At 42.3% G+C, this 15,685-nt stretch overlaps 1 protein-coding gene across 2 annotated transcripts; it reads left to right on the top strand.

The window, feature by feature from the left end:
• The first annotated feature begins 4,944 nt into the window (after window positions 1-4,944).
• Window positions 4,945-14,302, top strand: LOC148376814 (vitamin K-dependent protein C-like). 2 transcript variants are annotated; one of them, XM_088350461.1, is made up of 9 exons: window positions 4,945-5,181; window positions 7,954-8,049; window positions 8,117-8,274; window positions 8,351-8,375; window positions 8,447-8,557; window positions 8,747-8,887; window positions 9,415-9,533; window positions 11,179-11,296; window positions 13,635-14,302. In XM_088350461.1, exons 2-9 carry the CDS (start codon window positions 7,980-7,982, stop codon window positions 14,201-14,203), a joined length of 1,311 nt encoding a protein of 436 aa, XP_088206587.1. In that variant the 5' UTR covers window positions 4,945-5,181; window positions 7,954-7,979; the 3' UTR covers window positions 14,204-14,302. The 2 variants fall into 2 exon arrangements, with proteins under 2 accessions (XP_088206587.1, XP_088206577.1); XM_088350451.1 differs by having other exon boundaries at window positions 4,946-5,181; window positions 7,968-8,049.
• The last annotated feature ends 1,383 nt before the right edge of the window (window positions 14,303-15,685 follow it).

Below are 15,685 nucleotides of genomic sequence, written 5' to 3'. Positions count from 1 at the left end.
GGGCCGGGAGTTTGACACATGTGTTTTAGCTGAAGTCTTGGACCCGCGATGCGGTTTTGCTAGCTAGCCGCGAGTTGCGTAACAGGTAAACAAAATGTGGGCGAGCGCCAAGAACAATGAGGGAGTTGGCGGCGGCCCTGGAGATGCCTGAAAAGCCACAAAGTGGCCTTGCTGGTTGGTAGGGGAAGTTTGTGAAAGGGACGGTCTAATTAGTAGCCGGAAACAATTGGCAGAGAAAGACGATTGGACGGGAAGGATACCAGGCCGTCCGGACCTGAATGCTTGATCCAGTCCAGTCACGTTTTTATCCAAGTCAATAAATTGTTTCAGTAAATATCACCTCATTGAGTGGATGTGTCAAAAACCAGAACAGGATCAGAACCCAAACGCGTGACGTTACTCACACAAGCCTTTTATTTTAGGGGAAGTGGGGAGTCATGCATGTTAGGCAGCAGTCTGGCGTGGAAAGACAGGAAGCCAGAGACCGACGGGATCGATTCCAATCGCCCCAGTTGATATCGGACCGATGGGGTCGATACCGGACAGAAAGGATAGATAATGAAACGGGATATCGAAAATAAACAGGACAAACAAGACGGGAACGAAAACTGGAGAGAATAATAAACAGGACAAAAATAGACAGGAACGAAACCGGAAACCGACATTAAACAGAGGTTTTAAAGTGCTTTTAGGATTTTAAACTAGGACTTGGCATTCACAACAGAGTTTTAAGGCGTTTTAAGGTTTCAAAGTAAGGTTTTGAGACAGGGAATTTAGGGTTTTAAAATGTTTTTAAGGTTTCGACATGGGGTTTTTGCTTCAAATCAAAGCGTTTTTAGGATTTAAAACAAGGAACTTTGGTTTAAAACTAGCATTTTATTTTTGAAATAGCGTTTTAACGATGTTTAGGGTTTTAAAGTAGGGTTTGAAACTAGATCATTGGAATAAAATCCGGGTGATTTTAGGGTTTCTTAACAGTCTTGGATTAATTATTGTTTTAAGGGTTTCTGGCTGAGGCTTTCAAACTAAGGTTTTGGCTTCAGGTTAGGGTTTTCAAACTTTTTATAAGGTTTTGAACTTGGGCTTTAAACACTAGTGTCAGGTTCAGATTAAGGTTTCAAAGTTTTATGGTGAATTAAGATTTCAAACTAAGGTTTCGAAACAGGGTTTAAAACTACAGTTTTGGACCGAAATTAGGTTTTTAAAATGTTTTTAAGGTTTCGAAAAGGGTTTTTGCTTTATCTGCGGGTTTCAAAGCATAACTAGGATTTAAAACAAGGGCATCGGTTTTTAAGGTTTTGAACTTTGGTTTCAAACTAGCATTTCTTCTTTTGAAATCATGTTTAGGGTTTTGAAGTAGGGTTTGAAACTAGAATTTGGGGTTTAGAGTGTTTGTAGGGTTTCCTACCAGTCTTGGATTCATTTTTGTTCTAATATGTTTTTACGGTTTTCTGGCTGGTTTCAAACTAGGCTTTATGTTAGGGTTTTAAAACTTTTAATAAGGCTTTGAACTTGGGTTTCGAACGGTAGTTTCAGGTTCAAATCAAGCTTTCAAAGTGTTTCTAGGGTGTCCAACTACGGTCTCAAATTGGAGTCTTGGGTTCAAATCAGGTTTTAAAACATTTTTAGTTACCAGCTAGGGTTTCAAAATAGGGTTTTCGTTTTAAATTGAGGTTTAAAGTGCTTTTAGGATTTTAAACAAGGATTTTGCATTCACAACAGAGTTTTAAGGTTTTTTCAAAGGTTTCAAACTAAGGTTTGAAAACAGGGTTTAAAACTACACTTTTGGACGGAAATTAGGGTTTTAAAATGTTTTAAGGTTTCCAACTGGGGTTTTTGCTTTAAATCCAGACTTCAAAGCGCTTTTAGGATTTAAAAGAAGGGTATCGGCTTCAAGTTAGGTTTTGTATAAAGGGTTTTCAAGGTTTTGAACTTTGGTTTTAAACTAGCATTTCTTCGGTTTTTAATAATGTTTAGGGTTTTGAGTAGGGTTTGAAACTAGAATTTTGGGTCTTCGAGTCATTATTGGTTTTGGCTTTATGTTAGGGTTTTAAAACTTTTCATAAGGTCTTGAACTTGGGTTTCCAACTCCGGTTTTGGCTTCAAATTTGAGTTTTTGAGCGTTTTTGAGGTTTTCAAAGTTGGCTTTCGGCTTCATATCAGTGTTTTAAAGCATTTTTAGGGTTTTAAACTTGAGTTTAGAGTTTCAGGTTCAAATTAAGGTTTCATAGTGGGTTTAAGGAGTCCAACTACGATCTCAAATTTGAGTTTTTGGTTCAAAATAGGTTTTAAAACATTTTTAGTTTCCAGCTAGGGTTTCAAACTCGGGTTTTGGCTTCAAATTTGAGTTTTCAAGCGTTTTTGAGGTTTTGAACTGGGGTTCAAAGTTGGTTTTCGGCTTCATGTTAGTGTTTTTAAGCGTTTTTAAGGTTTTTAAACTTGAGTTTCAGTTCCAAATTGGTGTTTCAAAGCGTTTTTAGGGTTTCCACCTGGAGATCCCTACCAGGATTTCAAACTTCAGGGTTCAGGGTTCGATTTGAGGTTTTAAAGCGTTTTGAGGGTTTTAAATTTGAGTTTCAAACTAGAGTTTCAGGTTCAAATTGGTGTTTCAAAGCGTTTTGAGGGTTTTCAACTAGAGATTCCTACCTGGATTTCAAACTAGAGTTCAGGGTTCAAACTGAGGTTTTAAAGCGTTTTTAGGGTTTTAAATTTGAGTTTTAAACTAGAGTTTCAGGTTCAAATTAAGGTTTCAAAGTGGGTTTAGGGTGTCCAACTACGATCTCAAATTTGAGCTTTGGGTTCAAAATAGGTTTTGAAACATTTTTAGCTTACAGGTAGGGTTTCAAACTCGGGTTTTGGCTTCAAATTTCAGTTTTCAAGCGTTTTGGAGGTTTTGTAACGGGGTTCAAAGTTGGATTTCGGCTTCATGTCAGTGTTTTTAAGCACTTTTAAGGTTTTTAAACTTGAGTTTCAGGTTTAAATTGGTGTTTCAAAGCGTTTTGGGGGTTTCCAACTAGAGATCCCTACCAGGATTTCAAACTTCAGGGTTCAGGGTTCGATTTGAGGTTTTAAAGCGTTTTGAGGGTTTTAAATTTGAGTTTCAAACTAGAGTTTCAGGTTCAAATTGGTGTTTCAAAGCGTTTTGAGGGTTTTCAACCAGAGATCCCTACCAGGATTTCAAACTAGAGTTCAGGGTTCAAACTGAGGTTTTAAAGCGTTTTTATTGTTTTAAATTTGAGTTTTAAACTAGAGTTTCAGGTTCAAATTAAGGTTTCAAAGTGGGTTTAGGGTGTCCAACTACGATCTCAAATTTGAGCTTTGGGTTCAAAATAGGTTTTGAAACATTTTTAGCTTACAGGTAGGGTTTCAAACTCGGGTTTTGGCTTCAAATTTCAGTTTTCAAGCGTTTTGGAGGTTTTGTAACGGGGTTCAAAGTTGGATTTCGGCTTCATGTCAGTGTTTTTAAGCATTTTTAAGGTTTTTAAACTTGAGTTTCAGGTTTAAATTGGTGTTTCAAAGCGTTTTGGGGGTTTCCAACTAGAGATCCCTACCAGGATTTCAAACTTCAGGGTTCAGGGTTCGATTTGAGGTTTAAAGCGTTTTGAGGGTTTTAAATTTGAGTTTCAAACTAGAGTTTCAGGTTCAAATTGGTGTTTCAAAGCGTTTTGAGGGTTTTCAACTAGAGATTCCTACCTGGATTTCAAACTAGAGTTCAGGGTTCAAACTGAGGTTTTAAAGCGTTTTTAGGATTTTAAATTTGAGTTTTAAACTAGAGTTTCAGGTTCAAATTAAGGTTTCAAAGTGTGTTTTGGGTTTCCAACTAGAGATTCCTACCAGGATTCCAAAATTCAGGGTTCAGTGTTGGAATTGAGGTTTTATAGCGTTTTAAGGTTTTAAATTAGGGTTTCAGCTTCAAATTAAGATTTTAAAGCGTTTTAAAGGCAGCAAAATAATTCCAATGCTAGCTTAGCTAAAGTGTGTGCTAACAGGCTATTTCCCAGCAAAATTTGTGATACCGTTTGTATGGTGCGATGATGTCGTGCTGCTGCGTTCTCCGATACCTTTCATATGATCAGGGTTGGGTAGGGTTACTTTAACTTGATTACTTTCAATAACTTTTGGATTACTCCAATAGCAAATATGCTAATACAAGACAAAATAAAATAAATAGGAATAAAATGACTCCATTTTGTGCAGGCTTGGGGAGTAACGGAATACATGGAACGGCAAAAAGTATGTTTGGATTGATTTTCATTTTGTTTCTGTCGCATTTGATGTTCGTTTTGCCGGAGATCAAAGCGATCAAAGCCAGGAGAGAAAGCTTACCACGTGTTGTGAGTCATCATTTGATTCATATTTAGTTTTTTTTGTCTTTTATTGGCATATTTGGTATTGAAGTCATCGAAAAGTCATTGAAAGTAATCCAGTTAAAGTAACCCTACCCAACCCTAGTTTTTGTCGCATTTTATGATAGTTTTGCCGGAGATCAAAGAGATCAAAGCCAGGAGAGAAAGCTTACCACGTCTTGTGAGTCATCATTTTATTCCTATTTAGTTTCTTTTGTCTTTTATTAGCATATTTCATATTGGAGTAATCCAAAAGTAATTGAAAGTAATAAAGTTAAAGTAACCCTACCCAACCCTAGTTTTTGTCGCATTTTATGATAGTTTTGCCGGAGATCAAAGAGATCAAAGCCAGGAGAGAAAGCTTACCACGTGTTGTGAGTCATCATTTTATTCCTATTTAGTTTCTTTTGTCTTTTATTAGCATATTTGCTATTGGAGTAATCCAAAAGTCATTGAAAGTAATCCAGTTGAAGTAACCCCACCCAACCCTGCATACGATAGCGTTACTGCTAGCGTATAGGATCATGGCGGTGATTAGGCCCCTCCCCCAACCTGTCTGCTCATCAAAATTTCAACTTTTTGTGTCGAGGGAATGAAGAAGTTAAGGCGAGAAGGTGAAGATGAAGACAGTTAAAAAAAAAAACGTTAAGATAGCGGAAAACCAAATTTGTCCCGGATTTTGGGGGATCTCTGTTGACATTGCGGGGTTTGCAGACTGTGGACTGGAAGTAAACATTGATAGTCACTCATTGACAAAACACAAACAGGCAGAAGCGGGACCACAACATCCTGAAATCGTCCAAACGCCATCGAAGAAAACATCGGAAATTACAAAGTAAGTAGGAGGAAGACCAGTCTTGGTCTAGGTCTCGGTTTGTCTTGAGGGATTGGGTTTTGGCTTCTGGCTCAGGTGGCTAACTGCAATGTTGACCATCAGGCTGTGACAAGACCGCTATCAAAAATTGGGGTCACGATTGGGTTTAGCCTTGAAACTGATTCAGGGTTTGATCTGGATTGAGAGTGGTTCCTGAAGTCACAGACCAGGAACGGAGACAGGACCCAATAGCGTTGGTTTTACTCTGTTTTTATTGAGAAGGAGAGCAGCGCTTGCTTCCATGATCCGATGATCGTCGGTCACAGGTAGCTGATGGTAGCGAGGGTAGACAGCGAGAAAACAGGTCGATGGCCGGGACGGAGGAGCAAAGGCAGTAACGAGTCTAGAAAGAGGTCGGCAACAGGTATCAGGCAGGACAAAACAGGGCAGGATAATGTCAGAGAGTACAAAGCTTGCTTAGCTGGAAGCGCAAAGGCACTAACGGGTCCAAAAAAGAGGTTGGCAACAAGTATCAAGCAGGAAACAGGGCAAAACAGGTCGATGGCCGGGACGGAGGAGCAGAAGCAGAAACGGGTCCAGAAACAGGTCAGCAACGGGTATCAGGCAGGACAAAACAGGGCAGGATAATGTCGGATGGTACAAAGCTTGCCTAGCTGAAAGTGCAAAGGCAGTAACGAGTCCAGAAAGAGGTCGGCAACAGGTATCAGGCAGGAAACACGGCAAAACATGTCGATGGCCAGGACGGAGGAGCAGAAACAGAAACGGGTCCAGAAAAGAGGTCGGCAACAGGTATCAGGCGGGAAACAGGGCAAAACAGGTCGATGGCCGGGACAGAGGAGCAAAGGCAGTAACGAGTCCAGAAAGAGGTCGGCAACCGGTATCAGGCAGGAAACAGGGCAAAACGTTTCGATAGCCGGGACGGAGGAGCAAAGGCAGTAAAGAGTCCAGAAAGAGGTCGGCAACAGGTATCAGGCAGGAAACAGGGCAAAACAGGTCGATGGCCGGGACGGAGAAGCAGAAGCAGAACGGGTCCAGAACCAGGTCGGCAACTGGTATCAGGCAGGAAAAAACAGGCCAGGATAATATCAGAGAGTACAAAGCTTGCCTAGCTGAAAGCGCAAAGGCAGTAACGAGTCCAGAAAAGAGGTCGGCAACAGGTATCAGGCAGGAAACAGGGCAAAACATGGCCGGGACGGAGGAGCAGAAGCAGAAACGGGTCCGGAAACAGGTCGGCAACAGGTATCGGGCAGGATAAAACAGGGCAGGATAATGGCGGAAAGTACAAAGCTTGCCTAGCTGAGAGCATAGGTTCGCAGACGGTCTGACGGCTTCCTCTTGGAAGACCGGGGTTTAAAAAGAGTCAGGGAGCCAATCAGCGACCAGGGCTGTCCTGAATCAGCAATCATGACACCTAAATGCTTTCTTAATTCTTGTGTCGTGATCTTCTGTTTGGCGTAAGAAGTGTCTTGTGTTTAATTTTTGTTTTGATCACAAATAGTACTGGAAGGTTCCTTCCTGTCATCCTATTGCAAGTCTTGTTTGTTCCTACTTAAGAAATAATATCTCAAATATCCTTGATTTTTGGGGTCCATGTCGTGGTAACTGGGACCACTTGTTCCTGCAATAAAATGGCTAGGACTTCCTGAGGAGATCTTTGTGTCACCAGGTGATGCCTGAGTCCATTCAGTTTGTCCTCAAAAACACTGCCCCCTAGCCACTTTGTCTTGTCCCTCAAACGAGATCCCAAGGCCTACCAGATAGATAGATAGATAGATAGATAGAGAGAGAGATATCATAGATACTATAGATACCATAGAGAGAGAGAGAGATACCATAGATACCATACATAGATAGATAGATACTTTATTCATCCCCGTAGGGAAATTCACACTTCCACTAGTGTCCTTTTGTTGTTTAACAAATGAACAGGATAGCCTCGGGGTGCTGTGTTGTAGTTTAGCAACAGCGGAGTGGATGACGTCACACACTAGGCCAAAAGTTTGACATCCCTGCAGCAGATGGAAATCTTTGTGCCCAGGGTTACACCGCCTCGTGTTCACGTAGATAGCGAGTCCGCCTTCTCTCCGCTTCCCGCAGGCTTTTGTGTCTCTGTCTAACAGCGCTGAAGCCGGGTAGCTCCACGTTAGCGTCCGGGATGCTAGACGTGAGCCACGTATCCGTAAAACACAGCAAACTGCACTCCCTGTGCCAGTTCGTCGGTCTTATTTGGGAGTTCACATTTACCATGATTACGGACGGTACCGAAGACTTATAACGCCGCTAGCCGTTAAGCCTTAACTCCGGCTCTGCATCCACGATAGGGCCCCCTCATCACGCCGGCACGAGAATTTTCAGGGCAAGGAGTTGATTCCTCGAATAAACGCATTTTTGTGCGTTAAAACCCCTAACCGTAGGATAGAAAGTCATCTAAAGTATAGTTGTCAAAACACGGAAGATAGAGGCAGACACTTAAAACAATAAATCACAAAAAGCGCGAAATAACAAGGAGCTGCTGGAAAGGCTGCCTCTCACGCCGGCGCCTATGATGTCAGTCCAAAGCCATTGTCCTGTCCAGGTTGGTCCCGCTGCCTTCTGCCATAATGATGTACCTGGGGTAGATGCCCAACCGACTTCAGTTTGTTGTCAAGCTACTTTGTCTCATTACCTTATTGTGATCTAAGCCTTCCAGTCCATTCCAGGGACATCATCATGTCCTAAAACCACTTCAGCGGTCTTTCTCAGCTGTGTGACCAATAACCAAACGTTTCAAAGCCTACGGTCCGCAGGTTACCACGGACATGCTCCGGCTCAACGTCTGCGTCGGCCTGATGCTGGCCTTGTGGGCGGCATCTACACTCAGCCTATCAGGTGAGGTCTCTAGGAGAGGGATGTCGACTCGTTCGGGGTCATGTGTAGCAGCATGCCGCTCCTTCAGTCTTCTCCAGGCCCCCCGAGGCGCACATGCTGCTACGATCGCGGCGCGCTAACTCCTTCCTGGAGGAACTGAAACCACCTTCATTAGAGCGGGAATGCGTGGAGGAGACCTGCGACTTCGAAGAGGCTCGGGAAATTTTCCAAGTCCGAGAGGCCACCGTAAGCTAACGCCTGATGCGTTCGCACAATGTTGGACAAACCGCTACATCGTTATCCATTCATTTGTTTCTATTAGCTTGAGTTCTGGACGGTGTACCGAGGTGAGACAAAATGGCCGCCGTTCCTGCAAAGCATTGTGGGAGAGGAGCCTTCTTTTGTGTGTGTCTTTCAGATGGCAACCAATGCGAATCCAACCAATGTGTCCACGGAAGGTGCGTGGACATGCTGCAGGACTACGTTTGCAGTTGTCACCGCGGCTACGAGGGGAAGTACTGCCAGCACGGTGAGTCCCCAATCGTGCTTTCCGAGTAGCCAAAACAGTCCTAAATAACATTCAATTGCACTTATAGACTAACCGCTAAACTCCAGTGACTAGAGAGTGCTGGACTTGCCAAAAAGGACTACAAACTGTCCTTGTTACCAAATTCATTGTCTGCGTTTTAAAATGTTACGTTTTAAAATCCTGTCGCAGTTCAATCGGCAACCAACTGCAGCGTGGACAACGGAGACTGCGACCACGAATGCCAAGAAAGCAAAGACGGCCTGAGCAGGACGTGCAGTTGCGTGGAGGGATACAAACTGGACGACGACGGCAAGAAGTGTGTCGCCAAAGGTGAGGAAACGGTGACGGAGGTAGAGGAGCAAGGTCAGAAACGGGGGATAAACACAGGGGACGGACATGGTTGTGGGACAAACGTGGAGGATGTTGTCGTGGTTTATTGGAGTCAGAGCTTGACGTAATGAGGACACATTTGTTTAAAGACGGGAAATTCCAGGCTTGTTTCTCCCGAGTTTAGATGTCATGTATTATTAATAACACCCGCTTGGTTTGGAACAGCTTGCGAAGTAATAACATTCGGTTTGGTTTGGAACAGGAATTTGGATGTGTCAGGCCGAACCCATAGATTTTCTTGGAAATTGTGTAACTTTGGAGAATCGAGAGAGGACGAAAATATTCTGGGGACAAACATTGTGTCTGGTAGCGTGCATTTTGAGAAACACGTGCGTCATCGCGAGGGGACGCAGTAAGAATGTTTTTGCTCAAGAGGGTATAAAAACGCCGATTGTCTCTTAAACGAATGAGGACTCTGTTTTGGGAAAACATGTTCAGCCTCCAGCCAATCGCCAAGCATCTTGCAGGGCAATGGTCGTGTGGGCAGATCCTGATTGGTCGCTCGTCCTACGCCCAACCGTCTGAGGGACTCATGCCCTGGATGGTGAACGGGGAGGTCGGCAAGAAGGGAGAGAGTCCTTGGCAGGTGAGCGCCTCGTCCTCCAAATGTCCACTCGTCACGACACTACCTTATTTTGGTGCAAATTCATTCAGCCATCTTTGTAGTCCACGACACTTTCCAGAATTAGCTGCTAAGCCAGAGGGGAGCAAACCACCGCCTGAGGGCCACATGCGGCCCCCCTGGCTTTTCACCTGGCCCACCAATCAAAAGTGGTCAAATTATAATGACAATATATATAATACTAAATAAACTACTACTAATACAAAAAATTTGGGGGGTGGCAACAAAGTTACTACAAACCATAATATCAAATTTTGTTCTTAGAAACAGTCACCTAATATGTTTTTTTGCTTCGGAAAAGAACAAAATACCGTAGAAATGCTACAAACATACTACAGTAATTCTATAATACAAAAATAAGACCAAAGAAATACTAGAGAAATAATACAAAATATTTCTATGGAAATACTTCATAAAAATTCATCCATTTTCTGCACCCTTTATCATCAGTAGGGTCCCGGGGGTGCTGGAGCTCATCCCAGCCGTCAGAGGACACCCTCAACTGGTTGCCAGCCAGTCGCAGGGCATACTTTGTAAACATTTCTGATGAAATACTACAAAAATACCACTCTGCTAATACTATAATACAAAAAATACTACTATAAAAATATCTCAGCAACAACAAAACTTTAAAAAAAATACAACTACAGCAATATTATAAAAATACTACAGATGTACGACAAAAATTCAACCATGGAAATACTTGAAAAATACTACATAATACTACAGAAATACTACAAAAAACTACAAAAAAATACTACAGATGTACGACAAAAATTCAACCATGGAAATACTTGAAAAATACTACATAATACTACAGAAATACTACAAAAAACTACAAAAAAATACTACTGTACCAATACTACAGAAATACAAAAAATAACAGTTATACTACAGGAATACTACAAAAGTACTATTATGGAAATACTTCATTAATACTTCTACAGAAATACTACAAAAATACCACTAGTCATTGAATAATGTAAGCACGGCGGCGCAGTGGTTAGCGCATGTGCGGCACAGTTCTGAGGTCATGAGATGGAACCTCTTCTGTGGAGTTTGCATGTTCTCCCTGTGCTTGTGTGGGTTTCCTAGGGGCATTCCGGTTTCCTCCCACATTCCAAAAACATGCATTTCAGGTGGATTGGCCGGTCCAAATTGTCCCTAAGTGGGAATGAGTGGTTGGTTGTCAAATTCCTGTGTAAAGTTTGCATGTTCTCCCCGTGTTTGCGTGGGTTTCCTTCCACATTCCAAAAACATGCATGTCGGGTTAATTGGCCAGTCCAAATTGTCCCTGTGTGCCCTGCAACTGGCTGGCGAGCAGTTGAGGGCGTCCCCTGCCCACTTCCCGAATATAGCTGGGATGGGCTCCAGCACCCCCGTGATCCTACTGTGGATAAGCGGTGCAGATAATGGATGGATGGATGAATGCATGCATATTTATTCATAAATGAATGGGATTGGGTAGCTGTCTGTTGTGCTGATTGCACTGATGTCATTGTCATTTTCTAGAAAACGATTAGAAATTTCGGAAAAAACGCATTTGGACATGTCCCGCCCACTCCAAAATGGTACGGGTTCGAATTCCGACCCGTCTTTTCCCCGCCAGGTCCTGCTGCAGAACGCCAAAGGTCGTTTCCACTGCGGCGGCGTCCTGATCGACAAGAACTGGGTCCTGACGGCGGCCCACTGCCTGGAAAACAACCTGCGCTTCAGGGTCAAATTGGGTGAGTCCAGCCGCCGGTGGCTGCCACGGAGCATTGTGGGATTTGTAGTACGGACATTTGAACAACATTGAGAGAAGGGGAAGAGAAAAATGAGCTGCAGTTTGAAATAGGTTCACTTGATGTCGCCAAAGCCATGCACGCCCCACAAAGCTACTATAGTATCTTTCTCTCTCTCACACTCTCTCTTTTCCTTCTTTACCCCCCCCATTTTCTCCTCCTTTTCCACCCTTTCACTCTCTTTCTTCTTCTATCTATTTCTTTCTCTCTCTTGCTCTTTTTCTTTTTTTTGCTTTTTGTCTCTCTTTTTCTCTCTCTCTTTCTCTGTCTTTTTAACTCTATTTATTTTTTCACTTCCTTCCTCACCTTCTCTCTTTCTCTTTTTTTTCTTTCACTCTCTTTCCTCCTTTTTGTCTAACTTTCTCTCTTCACACAGGGGCGGGGGTTTATTTTTCCTAGCAAAAGAACTAAGTGTACTCCATCGGAGACAGATGAAGTGACGTTGGAGTGTGTGGGAGCCCCTTCTGAAGTCCTTTAGATTTCTCTTGTTGGCCCACGTCTCCCTGCATGATGGCGTCTCGGCTCCTCCCATGGGCGTGCCAAGCGGTTGTTTGCGTCCAACGATCTCATAACACAGAGTCCTGTTTATCAAAATTCCCTAGACCAAATATTATGCCTTTCGATCAGCCTGCCCTGACAGTGAACTACAGCCTAGTCAGTGAATATCTTTATTGCATTAAACCGAGTCAATCGTATAAAATCCTTTATAGTCAAATGTATAAAATCCTTTACACCGAAAAGAAAATCCAATTCTGCAGATTACAAGCTGCGAATAGTAAAGGATTGGGCGTCTGAAAGTGAGGGAGGTGGAAGGGGGAAGCCGTGCAACTTTTACCCAAACATCGAGGAGGAAAATGTCTTTGGATTTTTGTGATTTTGAGTTAAACTGATAGTTTGGTAAGCATTTTCTCTATCTAAATAATTATTTGAGTAAAAGTGCATGTTGTGTAGATCCTCCAGGGAAAAAAATTAAATAAAATTGAATTAGAGGCGAGAGTAAATTCGCCATTGCACTCGGAACAACCGGGACGTCACAGAGGAAAAAAGCATTTTGTCTCCGAGCCATACATACTCATGAGAAGAGGGATATTTGTAAGCATGAAGAAGTTAGCATTTGGCCGTTAGCATGAAGCGTTAACATGTAGCCGTTTGTATAATTTGTCAGGATGTAGCTGTTGGCATAATTTGTTAATATTTAACTGTTAGCAACTAGCAATTAGCATAATTTTAAAGAAATTAGCCGTTATCATAATTTGTTAGCATGAAGCAGTTAGCATGTAGCAGTTAGCATGAAGCTATAACAATTAGACATTATCCTGTTTTTTCAGCATGTAGCTGTTAGCATAAATTGTCAATATGTCGAAGTGTCCTTGGGCAAGACACTGAATCCCTCATGCCCCCAATAAGCAGGTCAGCACCTTGCATGGCTGCATGGCCGTTATTGGTGTGTGAGTGTGAATAGGTAAGTGTGAAGCACATTGTAAAGTGCTTTGTGAGGTCTTCATTGACTTGAAAATCGCTGTAGAAATGCAGACCATTTACCATTTACCATTTATCTGTTAGCAAGTAGCCGTTAGCATATTTTGTAAGCAAGAAGAAGTTAGCATTTAGCCGTTAGCATATTTTTTTTAGCATGAATCGGTTAGCCTGTAGCATTTAGCATGAAGCTATAACAATTATACCTTATCTTAATTTTTCAGCATGTCGCTGTCATCATAAATTGTCATTATTTAACTGTTAGCAAGTAGATGTTAGCATATTTTGTAAGCAAGAAGAAGTTAGCATTTAGCCGTTAGCATAATTTTTTTTTAGCATGAATCGGTTAGCCTGTAGCATTTAGCATGAAGCTATAACCATTATACCTTATCCTAATTTTTCAGCATGTAGCCGTTATCATAAATTGTCATTATTTAACTGTTAGCAAGTAGCCGTTAGCATATTTTGTAAGCAAGAAAAAGTTAGCATTTAGCCGTTAGCATAATTTTTTTAGCATGAATCGGTTAGCCTGTAGCATTTAGCATGAAGCTATAACAGTTAGACATTATGTTAATATTTCAGCATGTAGCCGTTAGCATAAATTGTAAATGTTTAACTGTTAGCAAGTAGCTGTTAGCATATTTTGTAAGCAAAAAGAAGTTAGCATTGACCAATCAGTGTTTACAAGTAGCATGAGTGGGCTTAGCATCAGCCAATCCCAGCACATTTTTGGGCCGGCATAGCCCAACTCACCGCCAGAGGTTCCGGAACCCCGGTCTAAGGCAAGCTCCGGTCCCCGTTCCAGGCGACTACGAGCGTTTCCGGGACGAGGACACGGAAGTGACCCTGGGCGTCAGCGAGGCCTTCCCGCACCCGTCCTACGACACGGAGACGGTGGACAACGACATCGCCCTCCTTCGCCTGGAGAGCCCGGCGCCCTTCTCCCGATACATCCTGCCCGCCTGCCTGCCGGGCGCCGGGCTGGCCGAGAGGGTCCTGCACCTCAACGGCACGCCCACCGTGGTCTCGGGTTGGGGCAAGGAGAGCCAGGCCAGTCGGCGTTTCAGCTCCGCCCTCAACGTGATCCGGGTCCCGCTGGTGGGGCGGGAACAGTGCGCCGCCCGCATGAGCCACAACGTCTCGGAAAACGTCCTGTGCGCCGGGCGGCTGGGCAGCGGCGCCGACGCCTGCGAGGGCGACAGCGGGGGGCCCATGGTGACCCGGAGGGCCGAGACCTGGTTCCTGCTGGGTCTGGTGTCCTGGGGCGAGGGATGCGGCCGCCCCGACAAGCTGGGCATCTACACCAAGGTGGCCAACTACCTGGGCTGGATCGACGCCGTGCGCCGGGGAGGGGGCGGCGCCGATCGGGCCTAGCCTCAGAAAAACTCTTCCCGGCCGTTTTCCTCTCCTCGCCGACTCCGTCTGTCTTTTACTCCCCATATACTTATTAAAGGGACAGCGTGTTGTATTTGATCCGCAGGCATCACTGTGTTGTGTTGTGCGACTGAAAACGAGTACTGAAATTACAAAAGACTTAAAGAGACCAAAAAGTAGTGTTAACCGTCTAAATTGTTGTCCCGGAGAGACAAAAAAAGAAAAGAAAAAAAATTGAAGGAGAAAGACAAATAAGGAAAAAAAGGGTAAAAAAGCAAGAAAAAGACAAAAGAAAGAAGGAAAGGATAAAAAATAAGATAAAGAAAAGAACGAAGGAAAAAAGAAAAAGGACACGAATGATCAAGAAGAATTAGGGGAAATTGAGAAAAGATGAAAGACAAAAAGGAAAGATAAAAAAGAAAAAAATGGATAAATCAATTGAAAAAAGAAAAAAAAACAAGAAGAAAGAAGAGAAGGAAGAAGGAAAAAAACAGAAAGAAAGAAAGAAACAAACACAAACAAACAAACAAAGAAAGAGAAGGTAAAGATAAAAAAAGCGTAAAAATAAAGAAAAGAGAAAAAACGGAAAAGAAAAAAAGAGAAAAGGTAAATGGCAAAAAAGAAAAGACAAAAGAATAAAGAGACGAAACAAGGAGGATAGGAGAAAGGGGGACGGAGAGAAGGAAAACAAAAACAGGAAAAGAAGAGAAAAAAAGAACTGATAAGAAAGAAAAAAAAAGAAAAGAAAAAAAAGAACAAAATTGAGAAAAGCCGTCCGTCTTTTACTCCCGATACACTTATTAAAGGGACAGCGTGTCCTCTTTGATCCATAGTCGTCACTCTATTCTGTTGTGCGACTGAAAACGAGTACTAAAATTACAAAAGACTTAAAGAGACCAAAAAGTAGTATTAACCGTCTAAATTGTTGTCCCGGAGAGACAAAAAAAGAAAAGAAAAAAAATTGAAGCAGAAAGACAAATAAGGAAAAAAAGGGTCAAAAAGGAAGAAAAAGACAAAAGAAAGAAGGAAAGGATCAAAAATAAGATAAAGAAAAGAAAGAAGGAAAAAAGAAAACATGAAAAAACACAGAGAGGGAAAAAGAAAAAATTGAAAAAATGAAAAAAGGGAATTCAAATGCCACAAAAAAGACAAGAATAATAAAGAAGAATTAGGGAAAATTGAGAAAAGAAGAAAGACAAAAAGAAAGATAAAAAAGAAACAAATGGAAAAATCAATTGAAAAAAGCAAGAAAAACCCAAGAAGGAAGAAGGAAAAAATAAAATAAATACCCAGGTACCAGCCTTCCTGTGCAGAGTTTGCATGTTCTCCCCGTGCTTGCGTGGGTTTCGTCTGAGTAAATAAAAAAAGGTAAGTAGGAAAGAAAGAAGGAAAGAAGGAAAGAAGGAAAGAAGGAAAGAAGGAAAGAAAGAAAGAAGGAAAGAAGGAAAGAAGGAATGAAAGAATGAAAGAATTAAATAATGA

This window comes from Urocampus carinirostris, chromosome 1 (assembly GCF_059441175.1).
Source record: "Urocampus carinirostris isolate Australia breed hairy pipefish chromosome 1, RoL_Ucar_1.0, whole genome shotgun sequence".
Taxonomy (NCBI): domain Eukaryota; kingdom Metazoa; phylum Chordata; class Actinopteri; order Syngnathiformes; family Syngnathidae; genus Urocampus; species Urocampus carinirostris.
Note: the sequence above shows the minus strand (reverse complement) of the source record. Positions and strands in the feature narration are given on the sequence as shown.

Excerpts from the sequence above, each read along its gene's own strand:
- LOC148376814 (XM_088350461.1), top strand. The coding sequence starts at position 7,980 with ATGCTCCGGCTCAACGTCTGCGTCGGCCTGATGCTGGCCTTGTGGGCG. Across the intron at positions 8,376-8,446 it reads GTTCTGGACGGTGTACCGAG|ATGGCAACCAATGCGAATCC; the intron begins GTGAGACAAAAT and ends TGTGTCTTTCAG. Across the intron at positions 9,534-11,178 it reads AGGGAGAGAGTCCTTGGCAG|GTCCTGCTGCAGAACGCCAA; the intron begins GTGAGCGCCTCG and ends TTTCCCCGCCAG.